General features: G+C 48.3%; 1 protein-coding gene across 3 annotated transcripts in view; it reads right to left on the bottom strand.

Moving 5' to 3' along the window:
* The window catches only part of SLC25A37 (solute carrier family 25 member 37), an 80,142-nt gene extending 66,801 nt beyond the window's left edge, over positions 1-13,341 (bottom strand). Inside the window, exon 1 of one of the 3 annotated variants that reach the window (XM_054497373.1) lies at positions 12,802-13,341. In XM_054497373.1, coding sequence (XP_054353348.1) covers positions 12,802-13,011 — 210 coding nt within the window. In that variant the 5' untranslated portion in view covers positions 13,012-13,341. Of the gene's footprint in view, positions 1-5,099; positions 5,171-12,801 lie in introns of those variants that run through there. The other 2 variants (XM_054497374.2, XM_054497375.2) reach the window with 2 other exon arrangements.
* Between the last annotated feature and the right edge of the window lie 2,568 nt (positions 13,342-15,909).

The raw sequence follows: 15,909 nt of genomic DNA, 5'->3' as shown, positions 1-15,909 counted from the left end.
AATACTATTTGAATCTTCCTAGGGAGCCACATTACTGTGAATCAGGCTAATGCAAGCCAACATTTAGCAAATGAACCACAGAGGCGGGTGACTAAGGAAAGCAGCTTTCTTGACTCTTCAGTTAAAGACACACCCTGGGTTTACCCCTTCTGTCCTCATATGTATATACACGCACTGGCAGCATCTTCTTGCCTTTGAAAAGATGTCTCCACCTCTGGTCTGACTCCCTGGATCTGATCATCAGCCGGCCACTCAGCAACTTTAATCCAGGCTCCAAACAGCCCTAGGACACCCGTGATCCACAGGAGGGCAGAGAAAGTGGGGAGGGGAGCACTGCACATCAAGGACACGCTGTGAGTCAGAGGCAGTGCCTGCGGGTCCTGCTGCCCAGCAGGTCTGGCTGGCCAGCTTCCTGCAGGCTGCAACCTCTCTCTCCATGTTCTGCTTCTAAAGCCAGGCCTTGGGCAATGCAAGGCGCCCGCAAAACCCTCAAGATGGGCACCTTGGGGACCCCGAGACAAAGGCACTTGTGTGTGTTACCTCCTTCTCCTCTTAAGCAAGTGAGGAAAACAGTGACGGGAAAGGCCAAAGTGGGGAAGAGCCCAGGCATCTGCAAACACACACAGTCATTCTTCCGGGATCATTAGTCACCTTCCTGCTCCTGGGGGACCCCTCCTCACAGTGTCCCCAGACTCATCTGCCTGGTGCTCAAAGGGACAGACTTTCTTGGAAAATAAGAGTAAGGATATAAAATCCCACAGATGTCCTCAAACTAACAGCCCTGGGTACACCTCCCTGAAGGCGGGCTCATCCTGTCCTACCCTGCTGGTTTCTGCTACACACAGCCACTACTATCCCCTGTCTACATTACCATGAAATAAATGAGCATGCTCTGAGCAGCACTGGCTCTTCCTCATTAGCCAGCCAAAGGGACGGCAGCAGACAGCCACCCTGTCTTGGCTCAACAGATGGGAGACACTGTAAGGAGAGAGGTTAAGTGCCCAAGGCCAGGCAGCTGCACTGAGTCCTAGTGCTGGAATGAGAGCCTGGATTTTCCATTCCAATGAGCTAACCCTACCCCTCCCACAGGATCCCAGTGTGATAATAAATACCATGACCTAGCACCTGCACAGAGCTTTATGCTTTTAAAGCAGTGTTCCCTGCAAGGCTGCCTGTATTTTCTCACTACATGCATAAGCGGACCTGCCACGGGAGGCAGGATGGGCACCATTACCCTTCCTTATTTCAGATAAGAAAACTGCAGCCTTAGTGGACCACAGAACTATGATGTAGTGCTCTTCCCAGTAAGTCACTTATATACATATACTGTGATCTGGAAAGGAATCTTCAAGACTAGTCCGAATTCAAAACACTAGATTAAATGCAACTTCGTCTCACTGCTGAAATGAGAAGGTGTCACAGCAGCTGCAATTTGTTCCAGTGAGAGAAGCCAGACGCAACCAAAAATATCCTGTGGCAATAACCATATGTCATCATCCTTTTTCCTTGCTTGCTGGAGTATTTGCCCAAAGAACTCCTAACTATACGTTAGAGCCCTGCATTCTGTGCCACGCTTTCTGGGTGCCACGATTTCCTGGAGTTACTCCCTCGACTCAACTCTGGCTCCTCCGTCCCAACAATGCAGCTGGGCCCCATCATCAATCTCAGCCCTTTCTCATATTCTAGAATCCAGCTCAAGGGCTCTGCTGCCATTAACATCTGAGTCTGCATCCAACATCCTACTGGCTTGCTCCAGCCTAATTCCCTTCCTCTCTTCTCTCGCTTTTAGCTCTGGAGCAGAAAAAGGCCCGAGTTCTAGGGCATGTAATTTTTCTGAAGTTCAGTTTTCTCAAATATGAAATGAGAAACAACACCTGCCTTTTCTTACCTTCAAAGGAGAGCTGAGGATCAAATGACCAAATAAAAGCTAACAATACAAAAATAATATAATTAACAATTGCAACAGCAATACACAAACATACCCAGGGATTCAAGTAATACTTTTAGAAATAACAAGAGAAGCTGATATTAATGGAGCATTTGCCATGTGCCTTAACATTCTAGGTGTATCATCTCAATTAATTCTCACAGCAACACTGAAATGGGTAAAGTTATTAGCCCCATCTTATAGATGAGAAAAATAAGGCAGAGAGAGGTTTCAGGAACTTGACCAGGTGCCACTCCAGGCAGTCTGGCCCCAGAGGTTGTGCTGTTAACCTAAACAGCTCTAATAATCAAGCACATTGCCTCTGATACAATCTGTCATTAGCTTTGCGTGTTAAGGTTTGCAAGAGTCATTCACAAATCTATCTCACCTAAGCTTCCCAACAGCCCTGTCAAAAAGGTGAAGTAGATGACACTAGTCTAGATTCACAAGGAGAAAATCAGCCCAGAGAAATGATTAGCCCAAGGTTTCCAAGCTGGTTAATGGCAGGACCAGGACTTAAATTCACGGGGCCTGCATCCCGCCCCAGTTTAGTGACCTTTCTAGGGCCTCAACACCAGCGTAAGTCTGACACGCAAACATCCTCTGGGTCCCCCACCCACAGCAGTGTCTCAAATGCACCCTTTCTGGCCATGCCAGGGAATAAACAATCTTGGCTAAATAACAGCCAGGGTCTCTCTTTCACCAGCCACAGCCATCACAGACCACGTGGCCAGCCAGACCTCAGGGTCCCAGAGCCTTCCAAGTGGCTCTCTGGATGGATCTGATGGATCCAGAGGCTCAGTGGACCCGGAAGAAGTTCCCTCAGTGACACAAGGCTGCAGTCCCTCAACTTGACCCACATGGCCAGACGTTTCCTAGACCTGTTATGCAACCCTTGCTTCAAGCAAGCTGCTGCTGGGATTTCTCCCTATTTCAACATGTTTTGTTTTCTCTTCAGAGAGAAAGCACGAATGCGAAACCATAACACCTCTTAGTACCCGACAACGGCCCTTCCTGACTGTCTGGGGTTACGAGGAGGGTGGGGGATGTTTTCAAGAGCACCTTCTGTGAGCCAACTTGAGCCTCCAGAATGACTAACCACCGTGGGAGGGAGGGTGAGGATGGTGGGGAGGGAACACAACTGAGGACCACTGTCTCTTGCAGGAGAAGGAACAAATTCCAGAGCGCCCAGCAAAGAAACTAGAACGACGCTACCCTGTAGGCTGTAGACCTGTAAGACGGCAGCAGCTTGAGCAGTCCAGAGTCCATAGACCCCAGACATTGTTCCCCAGCCCATTTGAAAGTCCATCAAGACAGGTGACTCTTGTCTTGAAAGGGAGCTGGTTCTGTCGCCTTAGCTCAGGGTCTAATTATAGGAAGCATGCTTACTTTGAGAACGGGGACCAGGCATTCTTATTTTTGTAGCCCAGTGTCTAGCACAGTGCCTAGCCAAGAGGGCACTCAGGAAACATGGAATGACATGAGGGGCCAAATGAAGACATTGCCTCATCGGGGTACAGCTGCTACTTGCTGGGTTCTCCACACACACAAACACACACACACACACACACACACACGCGACAACGGAGCCAAGAAAGTCTTTGTGGCCATAACATGCATGGATTCAAAACCAATGCAAAACAAAAATCAAAACTGGAATTTGTTTAATAGCAAGTTTCTCTCTCTCTCTTTTTTTTTTTTTTTTGAGATGAAGTCTCGCTCTGTTATCCAGGCTGGAGTGCAACGGCGCGATCTCAGCTCACCGCAACCTCCTCCTCCCAGGTTCAAGTGATTCTCCTGCCTCAGCCTCCCAAGTAGCTGGGATTATAGGTGCCCGCCACTGTGCCCAGCTAATTTTTGTATTTTTAGTAGAGACGGGGTTTTACCATGTTGGCCAAGCTGGTCTCAAACTCCTGACCTCAGGTGATCTGCCCACCGAGGCCTCCCAAAGTGCTGGGATTATAGGTGTGAGCCACCTGCCCAGCCAATAGCAAGTTTTAAAGCTTTTCATAACTTTTTTTTTTCATCTTTTTTAAAAAGCTGTGCCTTCCTTCATTCAACCAATATCCACAGAATACTTCTTTGTCATTCTGTGGATGAGTCCAAGAAAGGCTGGAGGAGAAAAGAGTTTCAGTCTGTGTGCCTGCCATGCAAAGGTCGGGCTTTACATGCAAGGCAAACAGAAGTATTAAGGGATTATCAGGTGGGGAGAGACACAGGTGTGAACTGCAGAAAGACGTGGCTACCCCGTCTTTCTGCAGGCTTGCAGGCTTGCAGGCTCTGCGGCAGGCACCACGAAGAACGAGCTGGATCTTCCACTCCAATCAGCTAAACTTACCTCTCCCGCAGGATCCCAGTGTGACAATAAACACCATGACCTAGCACCTGCACTGAGCTTTATACTTTGAAAACTGTGTTCCCTGCAAACCTGCCTGTATTTTCCACCTAGATGCACTAAAAAGACCTGCAAGGGAGGCAGAATCGGCACTGCTACTCTTCTCTATTTCCAATGAGAAAACTGCAGCCCACCAGGAAGCTGCTGGGCTTGGAGGCTGAAGAGCAGGACCAGCCACAACTGAAGTGCAGAATGAACTGCAGAAGCTCCTCCATCAAATACTTACCGAGCACCTACTGTGTTTTTGGCAATGGGAATACAGTGGTGAACAGAAGAGCATACATCCCTGCCCACTTGAAGCCTACATTCTGATGAGGGAAGACAGACCATAAACAATACAAATAATACTATAAATATAAGTAAAATATGTAAATAAACGATGGTGTGTGTTAAGAAGTAACAACTGCTGGGGAGAAAAACAAAGCAGAAATGGGCAATAGGGAAATGTGAGGCAGGGGAAAGTAAACTCATTTTTTTTTTTTTTTTGAGACATGGTCTTGCTCTGTTGCCCAGGCTGGAGTGCGGTGGTCCAGTCATAGCTCACTACAGCCTCGACCTCCCAGGCTGAAGCAATCCCCCCACCTCAGCCTCCCAAGGAGCTGAGACCACTGGCGCAGGCTACTGTGCCAAGCTAATGTTTTTACTTTTTGTACATATTGGGTCTCGCTATGTTGCCCAGTCTGGTCTCCAACTCCTGGCCTCAAGTGATCCTCCCACCTCGGCCTCTCAAGGTATTGGGATTACAGGCGTGAGCCACTGAGCTCGGCCTAAACTCACTTTTAACTTGGGCAGTCTGGGATCTCAAGGAAGAGGAGACATCCAGGTCCCTGAACCAAGGCAGTAAGTAGCTGTGGGGAGGGAGAGAAGGAAACACATTCAAGAAGTATTACAGATACAGCCACAGGCAGGCCTTCCCTGCATACAGGGCAGCGGCGGGAGAAAAGCTGACGATCATCCCAGGGTGCAGAAGGAGGCAGAAGGGCAGGCCCGAGGGGAAGCCAGGACCACCATTCTGGCCACACTGAGTCTGAGGAGGCTCCGAGGCAACTGGAGATTCAGCTCCAGAAAGTCTGGGCCCAAGATAGTGATCTGGGAGCCATCAGGTCCCAGGAGGAAACTGAGGCACGTGTGCTGGGGAGAAATGAGGTGGAAGGGCACATTCCTGAGGAAAAGCCATGCCCAAAGAGGAAAACTGAGGATCGCAGGGCCAACCACCTCTCGGAGGTGCCCCTGGCAGGGACAGAGGCAGCAGGGTTGGCCAGGAAGATGATGGGTAGCCAGAAGTCTCTATGAGGCAGTGGCTGGGCAGTGCAAAAGCCAGGAAGCAGAGGTGGCAGTGAGGAAGTAGAGACCAGCGTCAACACTTCTTTCAGAACATTTGTTGTTTCAAGGAGGAAAAAAAGGGGCAACAGTTTGTTTATGGGAAGAAATATTGGGGGTGCATGTGAGGTCAAGGTAAGAAGTCTGGGGTTTGTTTAAGACAGGACGGGCTTGGATCTGTAGAAACACTTTTGGGAAAAACTCAATGGAGCAGGAAGGCTAAAGATCCTGGAACTGAGTCACTCAAGAGTGAGAGGACAAAAATGACATACCATCACCATTTATTGACAACGTACGCACCACGCACTGCGGCAAGAACTTTACATATGTTGCCTCATTTAATTCTTACAACAACCCTTTAAAATAGCTCTTGGTATTTGATATGGTTTGGCTGTGTCCTCACTCAAATCTCACCTTGAATTGTAGCTCCCATAATTCCCACGTGTTATGGGAGGCACTAGGTGGGAGGTAATTGAATCATGGGGGCGGTTTCCCCCACACTGTTCTCATGGTAGTGAATAAGTCTCACGAGATCTGATGATTTTATATGGGGAAAACCCCTTTCACTGGGTTCTGTCCTCTCTCGTCTGTTACCAAGTGAGATGTGCATTTCGCCTTCCGCCATGATTGTGAGGCCTCCCCAGCCACGTGGAACTGTGAGTCCATTAAACCTCTCTTTCTGTATAAATTACGCAGTCTCGGGTATGTCTTTATCAGCAGCTTGAAAACAGACTAATACAGTATTCATATCCCCACTTTGCAGAGAAGGAACCTGAGCTTAAAGAGGTTAGGTAATGTGCCCAGGTGTGCAGCCAGTATTCAAATCCTGGTGTCAAGGTGGTTTGTATACATCTCCCTTCTCTGCCACATTGATATACCTTAAAGGAATGAAGACACCTGTTCCCTTACAGTGGGGGTGGAAGGCAAGAGAGTTTGGAAGGACAGTGACAGGAAGATGGGTTTGATTGAGGTCCTGGTTTCCCTATGACATGGAAGCAAGATGCCAGGCTGAGGCTGACAACAATAGGGTGGTGAGCTGAGGGGCAACAGGACCCCTGTGAAGGATGCAAGCAGCTGCCCAGACATGTGGAGCTGAGGCCAGGGAGCATGCGCATTGGAGGCAGTGTGAATGTCCCCTGAAGGGCTTCGCCGCCCAAGGGACAGATGGGCTGTCCAGGACCCAGGTGGGGCAAGCCAGGGTTGGAAGGACCAAAGGCAGAGAAACTGAAGGCCCCAGCAGCTGCAGCAGTCAATCTTGGGGTCCAGGCTATAATAATCTGGATTTAAGATCTCAGGAAGGTTCTGAGTTAGGTCAAGGCACCATGGAGGTGAAGGCCATTCACTCAGAGGTGTAAGGAATAGAGCGATTTGGACTTGAGTCGGGTGGGGACAAAGAGGGGCCATCTTCAGGGTGAGGACAGGATCTGTGGAGGTGAAGTCTGTGCATCAGATGCCAGAGTCCTCAGGGAATGAGAGAAAGTGATGGCAATCATGCTGATGATGATGAAGATAAAGATGAGAGCAGACAACAGAGAGTATCAACTGTTCTGTGCGTGTACCAGGCACATGAAGTGCAGCGAGGGCTTAACCCTCACAACCATCCTGGGAGATTGGTACCATCTCTTCTCCTTTTTACAGATAGGGAAACAGCACAGACAGGTTAAGAAACTTGCCCAAGGTCACACCTAACTGGGAAATGGGACCCGGTCCCAGGGATTTGGACTCAAGGGTCCATGCTCCCAACCCTTAGCAAGAGGAGCTGGATTTCCATCAGGAGGGGGGAGTGAAAGAAACATTTGGTAAAGAGGGGAAGATGTAAGGGAGTTTGTTAACAAGGAACTTCCACAAGGCCCACTGGAAAAATGAGGGAAGTGGGAAAGAAGCAATGGAAAGCTGGGTCAAGAAAGAGAAAGCAGGAAGAAAATCAGGATCCCCATTTTACAAGTAAGGACATGAAGAAGCTAAGTGTCCTGCCCAACCAGTAAGTCAAAGACTGGAATTTGAACCCCAAGATAGTTCTCTAAGGGTGGGAAATCCATCTCAGTAGGAACTTGAGGGAAGGTTGAGGGAACTTTAGGGAAGCTTTCCAGTTCAACAAAAAGAAAGAGGCTGGGCATGGTGATTCATGCCTGTAATCCCAGCACTTTGGAAGGCCAAGGTGGGAGGATCGCTTGAGCTCAGGAGTTCAAGACCAGTCTGGGCAACAAATTGAGGCCCCCATCTCTACAAAAAAAAAAAAATACAAAAAATTAGCCAGGCATGGTGGCATGTGCCTGTAGTCCCAGCTACTCAGGAGGCTGAGCTGGGAGGATCACTCAAGCCCTGGGAGGTCAAGGCTGCAGTGAGCTGCGATCACACCACTACTCTCCAATCTGGGTGACAGACCGAGACCGTGTCTCAAAAAAAAAAAAAAAAAAAAGAGAAGGAGAAAAAAAAGAGAAAGAGATTGGATATACCCCTCCTATGACAAACGCCAGACACAACATTCAAGGTGTGCATGGGAGTGGCAAAGCCATGCCTCCTGGCGTGGTCCAGCCAACACCATGATCACAGGGGTATGTCTGTGGCCAGCATGGATGGGACATGACAGCCGGTATTTCGGATTAAAAACAAAAACAAAAACACAAATTCTTTGACAAGAAAAGGTTCTGTACTAGTGGAGACAGGAAAAGAGCCAGAAAGCTCTGGGGTTCAAGAAAGATGCTGAAGGCTTCCATGCCAGCAGGTGAGTTCATCCGACGAGTCAGAGGAAGGAAACCCCTGAAGTCAGAGAGAGTCAGAAGCCCAAGACTGAAAAACAGAGAAAGTGGGACTGGTTCCCCAAGACTGGTCACTGCTGCAAGACAGGACAAAACTCATCTTCAATGAGATGGCCACATGCAGCTGAAATGTGCCCAAGTGGAAGCCAGGAAAAGGTTTGGGAAGCACATTCCTCCCTTCCAGGTGATACACACATCCCCCACCCCAGGTGCACACCCCTGTATAGTTTACGCAAAGCAGCTGATTAAATCCTCCCATGCAACCCCAAATAACTCTCCCTACTAAAAAGCTGAGGCCCCCTTTGCTGTTCACAGTACTCCTGGGCACCCGCCTCCAAACCACACCCCAGCCTGGCCCTCAAACCACGCTCCAGCCTGCCACTCCCCAATTTAGGGCAGAGAAAAGTGGATGAGGTTCTCACCCTCCTCAGGGTAGGCCTGAGGGGTGCAGGCCATGGCTGCCTGGGGGTTCATGAAACAATGAACAGGACTGCGGCTCACGAATACCGCTTTTTGGATTCCTCGCTCCGAACTCACCTTTTAAGGAAATCGCCTCTCATCAAAGGACAGAAAAGAAGGGAGCAGGGGGATGTGAGGGAGAGGAGACAAGAAGGGAGAGAGAAAAATCATTATAATTTTGTCCCAGGAACTAGAGCAATTTGGGATTTCACGCCCTTCTGAAGCTGAATGGCATGGACCGAATTGCACTTTGTTTGGAAAGCAATGAAGTGGGTGGGAGGGGACTCTGGCAGCTGCCTGCACTGCCCCCCAGCACCCTTCCTACCAGTCCGCCTGCAGCCAGGAGAAAACTCAGAAGAGGAGAAAAGTCAGAAGTTGAGGTAATGCTCTGCTGAGCTGGGCAGGCTGGCTGTGCACGCCATAAGGTCAGCCAGGAGGCTCCTAGAGTGAATGCTCTGTGGTGCACCAACCTGGAAAGGAGGGCTCATCCTAGGAGAGTCACAGGCAGGGTTTCCCCCAACAAGCAAAGCAAAAGAAGGGTTGTGAAAGGGTCAGCGGAAGTCCCCTGGCTTCAAATCTTTCCTGTTTCCTTCTGCCCCTGCTTTCCCCAGGCGGGACTCGGCATGGTCTCCGAGTGGTGTGCCTAATCTGGTTGGAATTTCCTCCTCCACCCACCTGGCATGCTCTTCAAGTCTTGAGCTCTCCTGACCAGACCAGGGGTTCTTGTATCCACCCCAAGTGCCCCCTGCCACTCTGGAACACCAGAAAGAGGCTCATGGAAAACCTGCCACCAGGTCCCGCCTAGAGAGGAGTAAGTCATTGCCACCATCCGGTGAGAGCCCTGCAGAGACCCTATACTCCCTCCCTGGGTATCACTTTGCTGCTCACTGTCATCGCAGGGGCAGCCAAAGGTCCCAGTAGACTGGCCCTTTATGGATGAATGAGCGCTCACATCCCACCACGGGAGGACCAAGGGAAAGAAGACGACACAGGAAGCAGCAGGAAAATTGCCAAAGGTCTTCCAAATACCCATTTCATAATCTCAGTGTTGCCTGCTGGGGCTCCAGAGATATTTTCTCAGGTTCAGTGGTTTTCATATTTGTTTGACCAGAACTCCCAGCCAGAAGTACATTTTACACGTCTGTAAAATGCACTCAGAGACACACACACAACCCAAACAGAATTTCAACATTTCTCCCACTGCATGCCAGGCACACCCGTATTTTTACACTCTCGCTAATAACTTATTTTATTTATTTATTTATTTTTAAATGCAGAGCCCACTAATGGGTCACGGCCCACCATGTAAAAAACACTAGTTATTAAAGTGACACTAGGGATGTGAGGTGTGACCTCATGAAGAAGCAAATTTAGTATTGTAATGGGAAGCATCCACCAGGCCAACTTTGCAGTTAGAACTGCAAAATAAGTAGCATCAGGTTCAGGGTTGAAAGTGACCAGCACAGAGTTCCACAGTCCACATTACCTAGGATATAAAAAAGCCAGCCGATTCAACATTCTTATTTGTCATTACAAGATCGGAGTTAAAAATGGTGCCTTTCAAAATTGGAGAAAGCTTTCTCTCTTTCAAGATCCGATTTACATAGATTTGTTTTCAGCTGTAATAATTCTTTTGATATTTCAAGTAACATAGAAGAGGACGATGGGTGTTGTGTGTTCAGAGAAACGGGGCATAGGTTAAAAATGTGGAGAGGGACTGAGCAGGTCCACTGTCCCCACTTTATGGTGACAAAACTAAGGCAAAGAACAGTGCCCAAGGCATGAAGCAAGTGAGAGCAGGGCTTGAAGCCCAACCCAGGTCTCTTGACTCAGTTACTCCCGGTCTTTGCCATCATCCAAAATACTTAAGAGGAACACAGGTGTGGTCTCCCCCAAGCCTTTCCATGATGGAGGATGCACCCCTGACTCCTCATGCTGGAGAGACAACTGTGCTGATGTTGGCAGACCTTGGCACCCAGTGGCAGCCTCAAAACCAACCCTGCACACTTCAGCATGGAAGGGCCCCTAAGGGTCAGTTATAATCCCAGAACCTAGAAGACTTCACTGATTAGCTAACCCACGCCTTGTTTTACAGACTTGTCTAGGAAAACCAGACCGGCTCCTTCTACCATTCACGCCACGTTAACCTGTCCACAGGTGAAAACTGCTATGGAAAGTAATACTAAGTACACAGGTGACATCTGAACCAAAACATATCAACATCTATGGGGCAGGGAGAAACTAAACACAGATCACACAATTTAAACATGTGAGAAACGCCTCTTGAGAGTGTCAAAGGGTGCTCAGAAGGCACAACTAATTATTTCTAATCCTAAAAATTAGCTAAAATGATGCTCTGAAGTGAACTCACCGTGGGGTTCCCGAATAGAACATTCATCTCAAGACACCAGCAGGACTAAGGCCTGCTCAAATAACACCTCCCTGCTCCTAACTCCCCAGGCTCTGCCCAGGGCAGTTGAGACAACAGCTTCAATCATAGAGAATTTTATTACATTTGAGGGATTCTTTCCCATACAAATGCCACCTGGTATCAGTCCAGTGTCTTTCCTGGAGATGAGAACCATTCCTCTAACTCCCCACTGGGACACTGAAAGGACAGATGGGTGATGGCTCAGGCTTAGGTCCAGCAGCACCTTGGAAACCCATGTCTTTCCTCACTGGACTTCTGCCTGTCCAGACACTGACTGCTGGCTCCAAGCGAGCTCCCCAGAGCCGGGAAAACCCTCTGAGCTATACTTTCTGGCCTTCATACCTGCTCATGCAGGACCAGCATCAGCAACAAGATAAAGCTGCTGGGGATGCCTTGCAAAATAATTGCCACCTAGAGAGGCCTCCGAATCCCCCAAAGCACACTGCAGCTGCAGCCAGAGGACAGGAGGTGGTGTACGAGCCTGGGCAAGGTAATCGGTTCGCCTCTCTGCGCCTCAGTTTCTTCATCTGTTAACCCCCAGGGCTGTTGCATGAATTAGATGAGGTATGCCTATAAAAGTGCAACGTGTAACAGTCAATACTGGCATTACTTCCTGCACCACTCTATCCTGGCCCTGGGGTGTTCTGGGCAGGCTGACAGAGGGCAGCTCTCAGTCTACCAGGCAAAATGCACCTACTAACGCTGCCTCTTTACAGAGATGCAGTTAAAACTACCGGGGCAAGTGACAGACGGTTTAAAGGAAACCGAGTGCCTCTCACACAATCCACAGCAAGGGCTGTAAGGCACAAGCCCACCCACCTCCCGGTAAGCAAAAGGAGAAGGCAAACGTCATTGCCTCCCGGCGGCTCGGCGACCCAAAGTCGGGGGAAGAAGTGCAGGAACCCTCAGAAAGGGGATCCCACCGGCCGCTGTCGAACCAGTAAAGAGCTGCCACTAGTCGAGAGAAGTCTTGCCGGCCCCAAGTTCCCGAAATAACCCGGGAAGCAGCAGCCACACACCAAGTCCCGAGGGCGCGCGGCCGGGCCAGGGCCACACGTTTCTCAGCTCCAGCGTGGTGAGGGCTTCCCCTGCGGGGAGCTCCCTCGGAAACCGCGCACGTGTGGGCGGCCCCAGCCAGCCCGAACGGCCAGCGTGGTAAGACTGTGCAGAGCTTCAGCGATCGCGTCCCCCGGGAGCCCAGTCGCCGCCGAAGCCAGCGGTGCTCGCCACTCCTCCTCCCCCGCCTCAGCGCCGCCAGCAACCGGGGCCGGGCACGCGGCTGGAGCAGCGGGCAGTGCGAGGCGAGGACTGGGCACCCTCGCGGGGTCGGCGGAAGGCGCGGCGCCCAGGCTGCGCGCAGCTGCTCCTGGGGAGACCCCGGCCAGCCGCGGTCCTGGGGAGAGCTCGGTTTCGGGACGCTGCCCCGAGGCTGCCGGCGCGCGGGATGCAAATGCGCGCGCGCGCGCTCCTCCTCCGCTCGTTGCGTCCCCGAAGTCCCCCCGCGCCTCACCTTCACCGAGTCCACCGGGTACATGACCGAGTGCTCCAGGATCCCGGCCATCGCTCCGGCTGTCATGTGGGTGGACACGGAGGCGCTGGTCGGCAGGTTCTCGTAGTCCTCCGACCCGGTGGCGTCCTTGCCGCCGCCGCCATCTCGGCTGTCCCCATCCATCCTCCGCGCCACCGCCTGGCTGCCCACGCTCCCGCTGCGCAGCTCCATCCGCCAGCTCGGCGGGGCGCAGGAGGCTGCAGGAGGTGGGCAGGGAGGGGGAGGGGCGCAAAACTTCACTTCTTAAAGTGGGAGCCACCTCCCCGGGGCCGCGGCGCCTGACGCCATGGCGGGCTGGGGTGGAGCGCAGCGGCCCGAGACACCAATAGCCGGGAACCGAGAGGCGGGCGGCCGCCGCGCCATTGGTGTGAGGGACAGTGGGGACCCGCCTCCCTGTGTGACGTCACCGTCCCGTGCATATTTCCAAGCAACCGGACGGGGGCGAGAGGAGACGTGGGGTGTCCCGGAAAGTTGTACTATCTTGAGGATGGGCTGGTCCGCGAGGGGCAGGGGAGGTCATTGGGGAGGGGCCGCAGTGGGGTCTGCCCAGAGCTGGAGGCATGGGTGACAGTGTCTCGGGGAAAATCCGCCCCCGGGGCCGGTGGGTTTGCAAACAGAATCGCTCAGCGAGCTTTGGCATTCCTAAGGCCTGAATTTAAAACTCAGGGGCCCGTTCTAGACTGCTTTGTTGGAGAGACCCCCATTCATTCGAAATTGTTTCTCTCAACCTAAATACATAATGCAGAGCTAAATGTGTTCCTCTTGTTCTCACCGAGAGGACGAACCTACCCTGCCCTGGACCGAGCAAGGCTATAAGGAGTGACCAGGAGGGAGCCCCTCTGAGTAGGCACCTCCAGGAAATTTTCTTTGGGTTTGATACGCCCATAAGGTCTGTAGAGGCCTGATCTCACAGTAGGAGTGTGAACTGGCTGAGAGTAAAATCTTACAGCCTTGCCCCTGCCTGTCTTAAGACTGTGGTCACCTAGTTCTTAAAGTCGTCCTAAGCTGGCCTCTTCAGTAAAGTGTAACCCAGGCTGTTTTAATATTGTTTTGCTCCAGTCTGGGGGAAAAGGGAGAAATCAGAAAGTAGGGGAGGGATCTGTCTGCCTCTGGAAGTGTCCATCTAAATTGCATGTTCCAGGGCTTAAGATGACTTGGGTTGATCAACTTCTAGGCACCAGGGCCTCCCTGCTTTATCTAGACAAGGCTTCTCATCAGGAAAGCTGGATCCTGAGATATGAAAGGGTGGGGAAGACCCTGAAGAGGCTGAGCCAACTCTCTGCCCTCACCGTGATCAGCATCCCAAGCAGCTCTTAGGGATTTGAGATACAGTAATGTGAGCATGGGTAGAGGTCAATAGAGGCGTCAGGGCCAAGAGCACTGTTTCCCTAGTTTTGGTAGCTGCAGACAGTAGCTGGCAAGCTGAGTGCTAAGGATGTGATAAGTAAAAACAGGCTCTGTGTTTTTACTTAGCCATCTCTGTAATGGCTAGAGAAAACTCTATTTTTCCAAGGTCGTTTTTAAGAAATACTGATCAGAAGCTGTTGATCCTTATTTTTAAGTGGATGCCCTTTAAGCATTAAGTCTATAAGAACCCATTGCCCCACTTCTGGGAATGTAACAAAAACCCAAATACACATGAAGCTCTTCTTCAAAGCATTCCTTATAGCAGTAAATCATTGGAAACAACCTAAATGGTCAACCAGAAGGGAATGGCTAAGGAAATTATGATGTGTGCATAATATTAGTGAAATATTATGCAGCCTTTACAAGTGGAATTTACATTACACAACATGGACGATGATTATAATGTAATGTTAGGTGAAAAAACAAAACAAAATTCTATAACCATTACATTCACAAAGATGTAAATGTGCTCAGGAAAAGAATCGCATGGTTACTGTGCTAGTGATGGAGGATTATAGGCAACTGCTTTGACTTTATTTTTCAGACTTTAAATAATACTTATATTATTTCTGTAATTTAAAAATAAAAAACCATTCTTTTTAGGAAATATATACCATATATACACATACACACATCTATATATAGAAGTATATATGTATAGGATATAGATATGTGCATATATATAAGATATATAGATAGGATATAGAATATATAGATATGTACATATATAAAATACGTTGATATGTGTATATAAATATATATAGATATATGTGTATATATAAAATGTATTTTTAAATTAGCCTCAGCATTCATATCCGTGTGTATATAAAATATATATACATTTTATGTATAATATATATATTTTATATATATAAATTTTATATTTTATATAAATTTTATAATTTATATAAATTTTATATTTTATATAAATTTTATAATTTATATAAATTTTATAATTTATATAAATTTTATATTTTATATAAATTTTATAATTTATATAAATTTTATATTAATTTTATAATTTATATAAATTTTATATTTTATATAAACTTTATAATTTATATAAATTTTATATTTTATATAAATTTTATATTTTATATAAATTTTATATTTTATATAAATTTTATATTTTATATATGATATATACATATGTCTATATATTTTATACATATTTAATATATTCCTATGTTTATATGATATATACACCTAGGTATACATATATACATCTATGTACATAGACATACCTGTTATATATGTATGTATATTATATATACACCTATATTATATATAATACATATGTATAAGATTTACACACACACACACACACACACACACACACACACACACACACGCCTCCTAATGGATGAGAAACCCTCTGAACTTTGCAATGGCAATACCAGTGGAAAGAAGTTGCCTTTTGATGGTTAAGAGAATTCTTAGCAAATGTGAATATGCCCATAATCTTCACAGACGTGATTTTTGTTTAATTTCATTAAATAAATGTTAGAAACAGTTGAAAATCTTTGGAACATTGATTATTTAAAAGAATTCAATATTTTTTTCTCCCCATATATGGTAGATATGGTGGTTTGGCACTTAGCATCTTACACTCCTCCTTGGACTGCAGTGGCCAGAGCATGTAAAGCCACATTTCTCAGACTT

The sequence above is a fragment of the Pongo pygmaeus genome, chromosome 7 (genome assembly GCF_028885625.2).
Source record: "Pongo pygmaeus isolate AG05252 chromosome 7, NHGRI_mPonPyg2-v2.0_pri, whole genome shotgun sequence".
Classification (NCBI taxonomy): domain Eukaryota; kingdom Metazoa; phylum Chordata; class Mammalia; order Primates; family Hominidae; genus Pongo; species Pongo pygmaeus.
The sequence above is the reverse complement of the archived record's forward strand: the minus strand, read 5'-3'. Positions and strand labels throughout refer to the sequence as shown.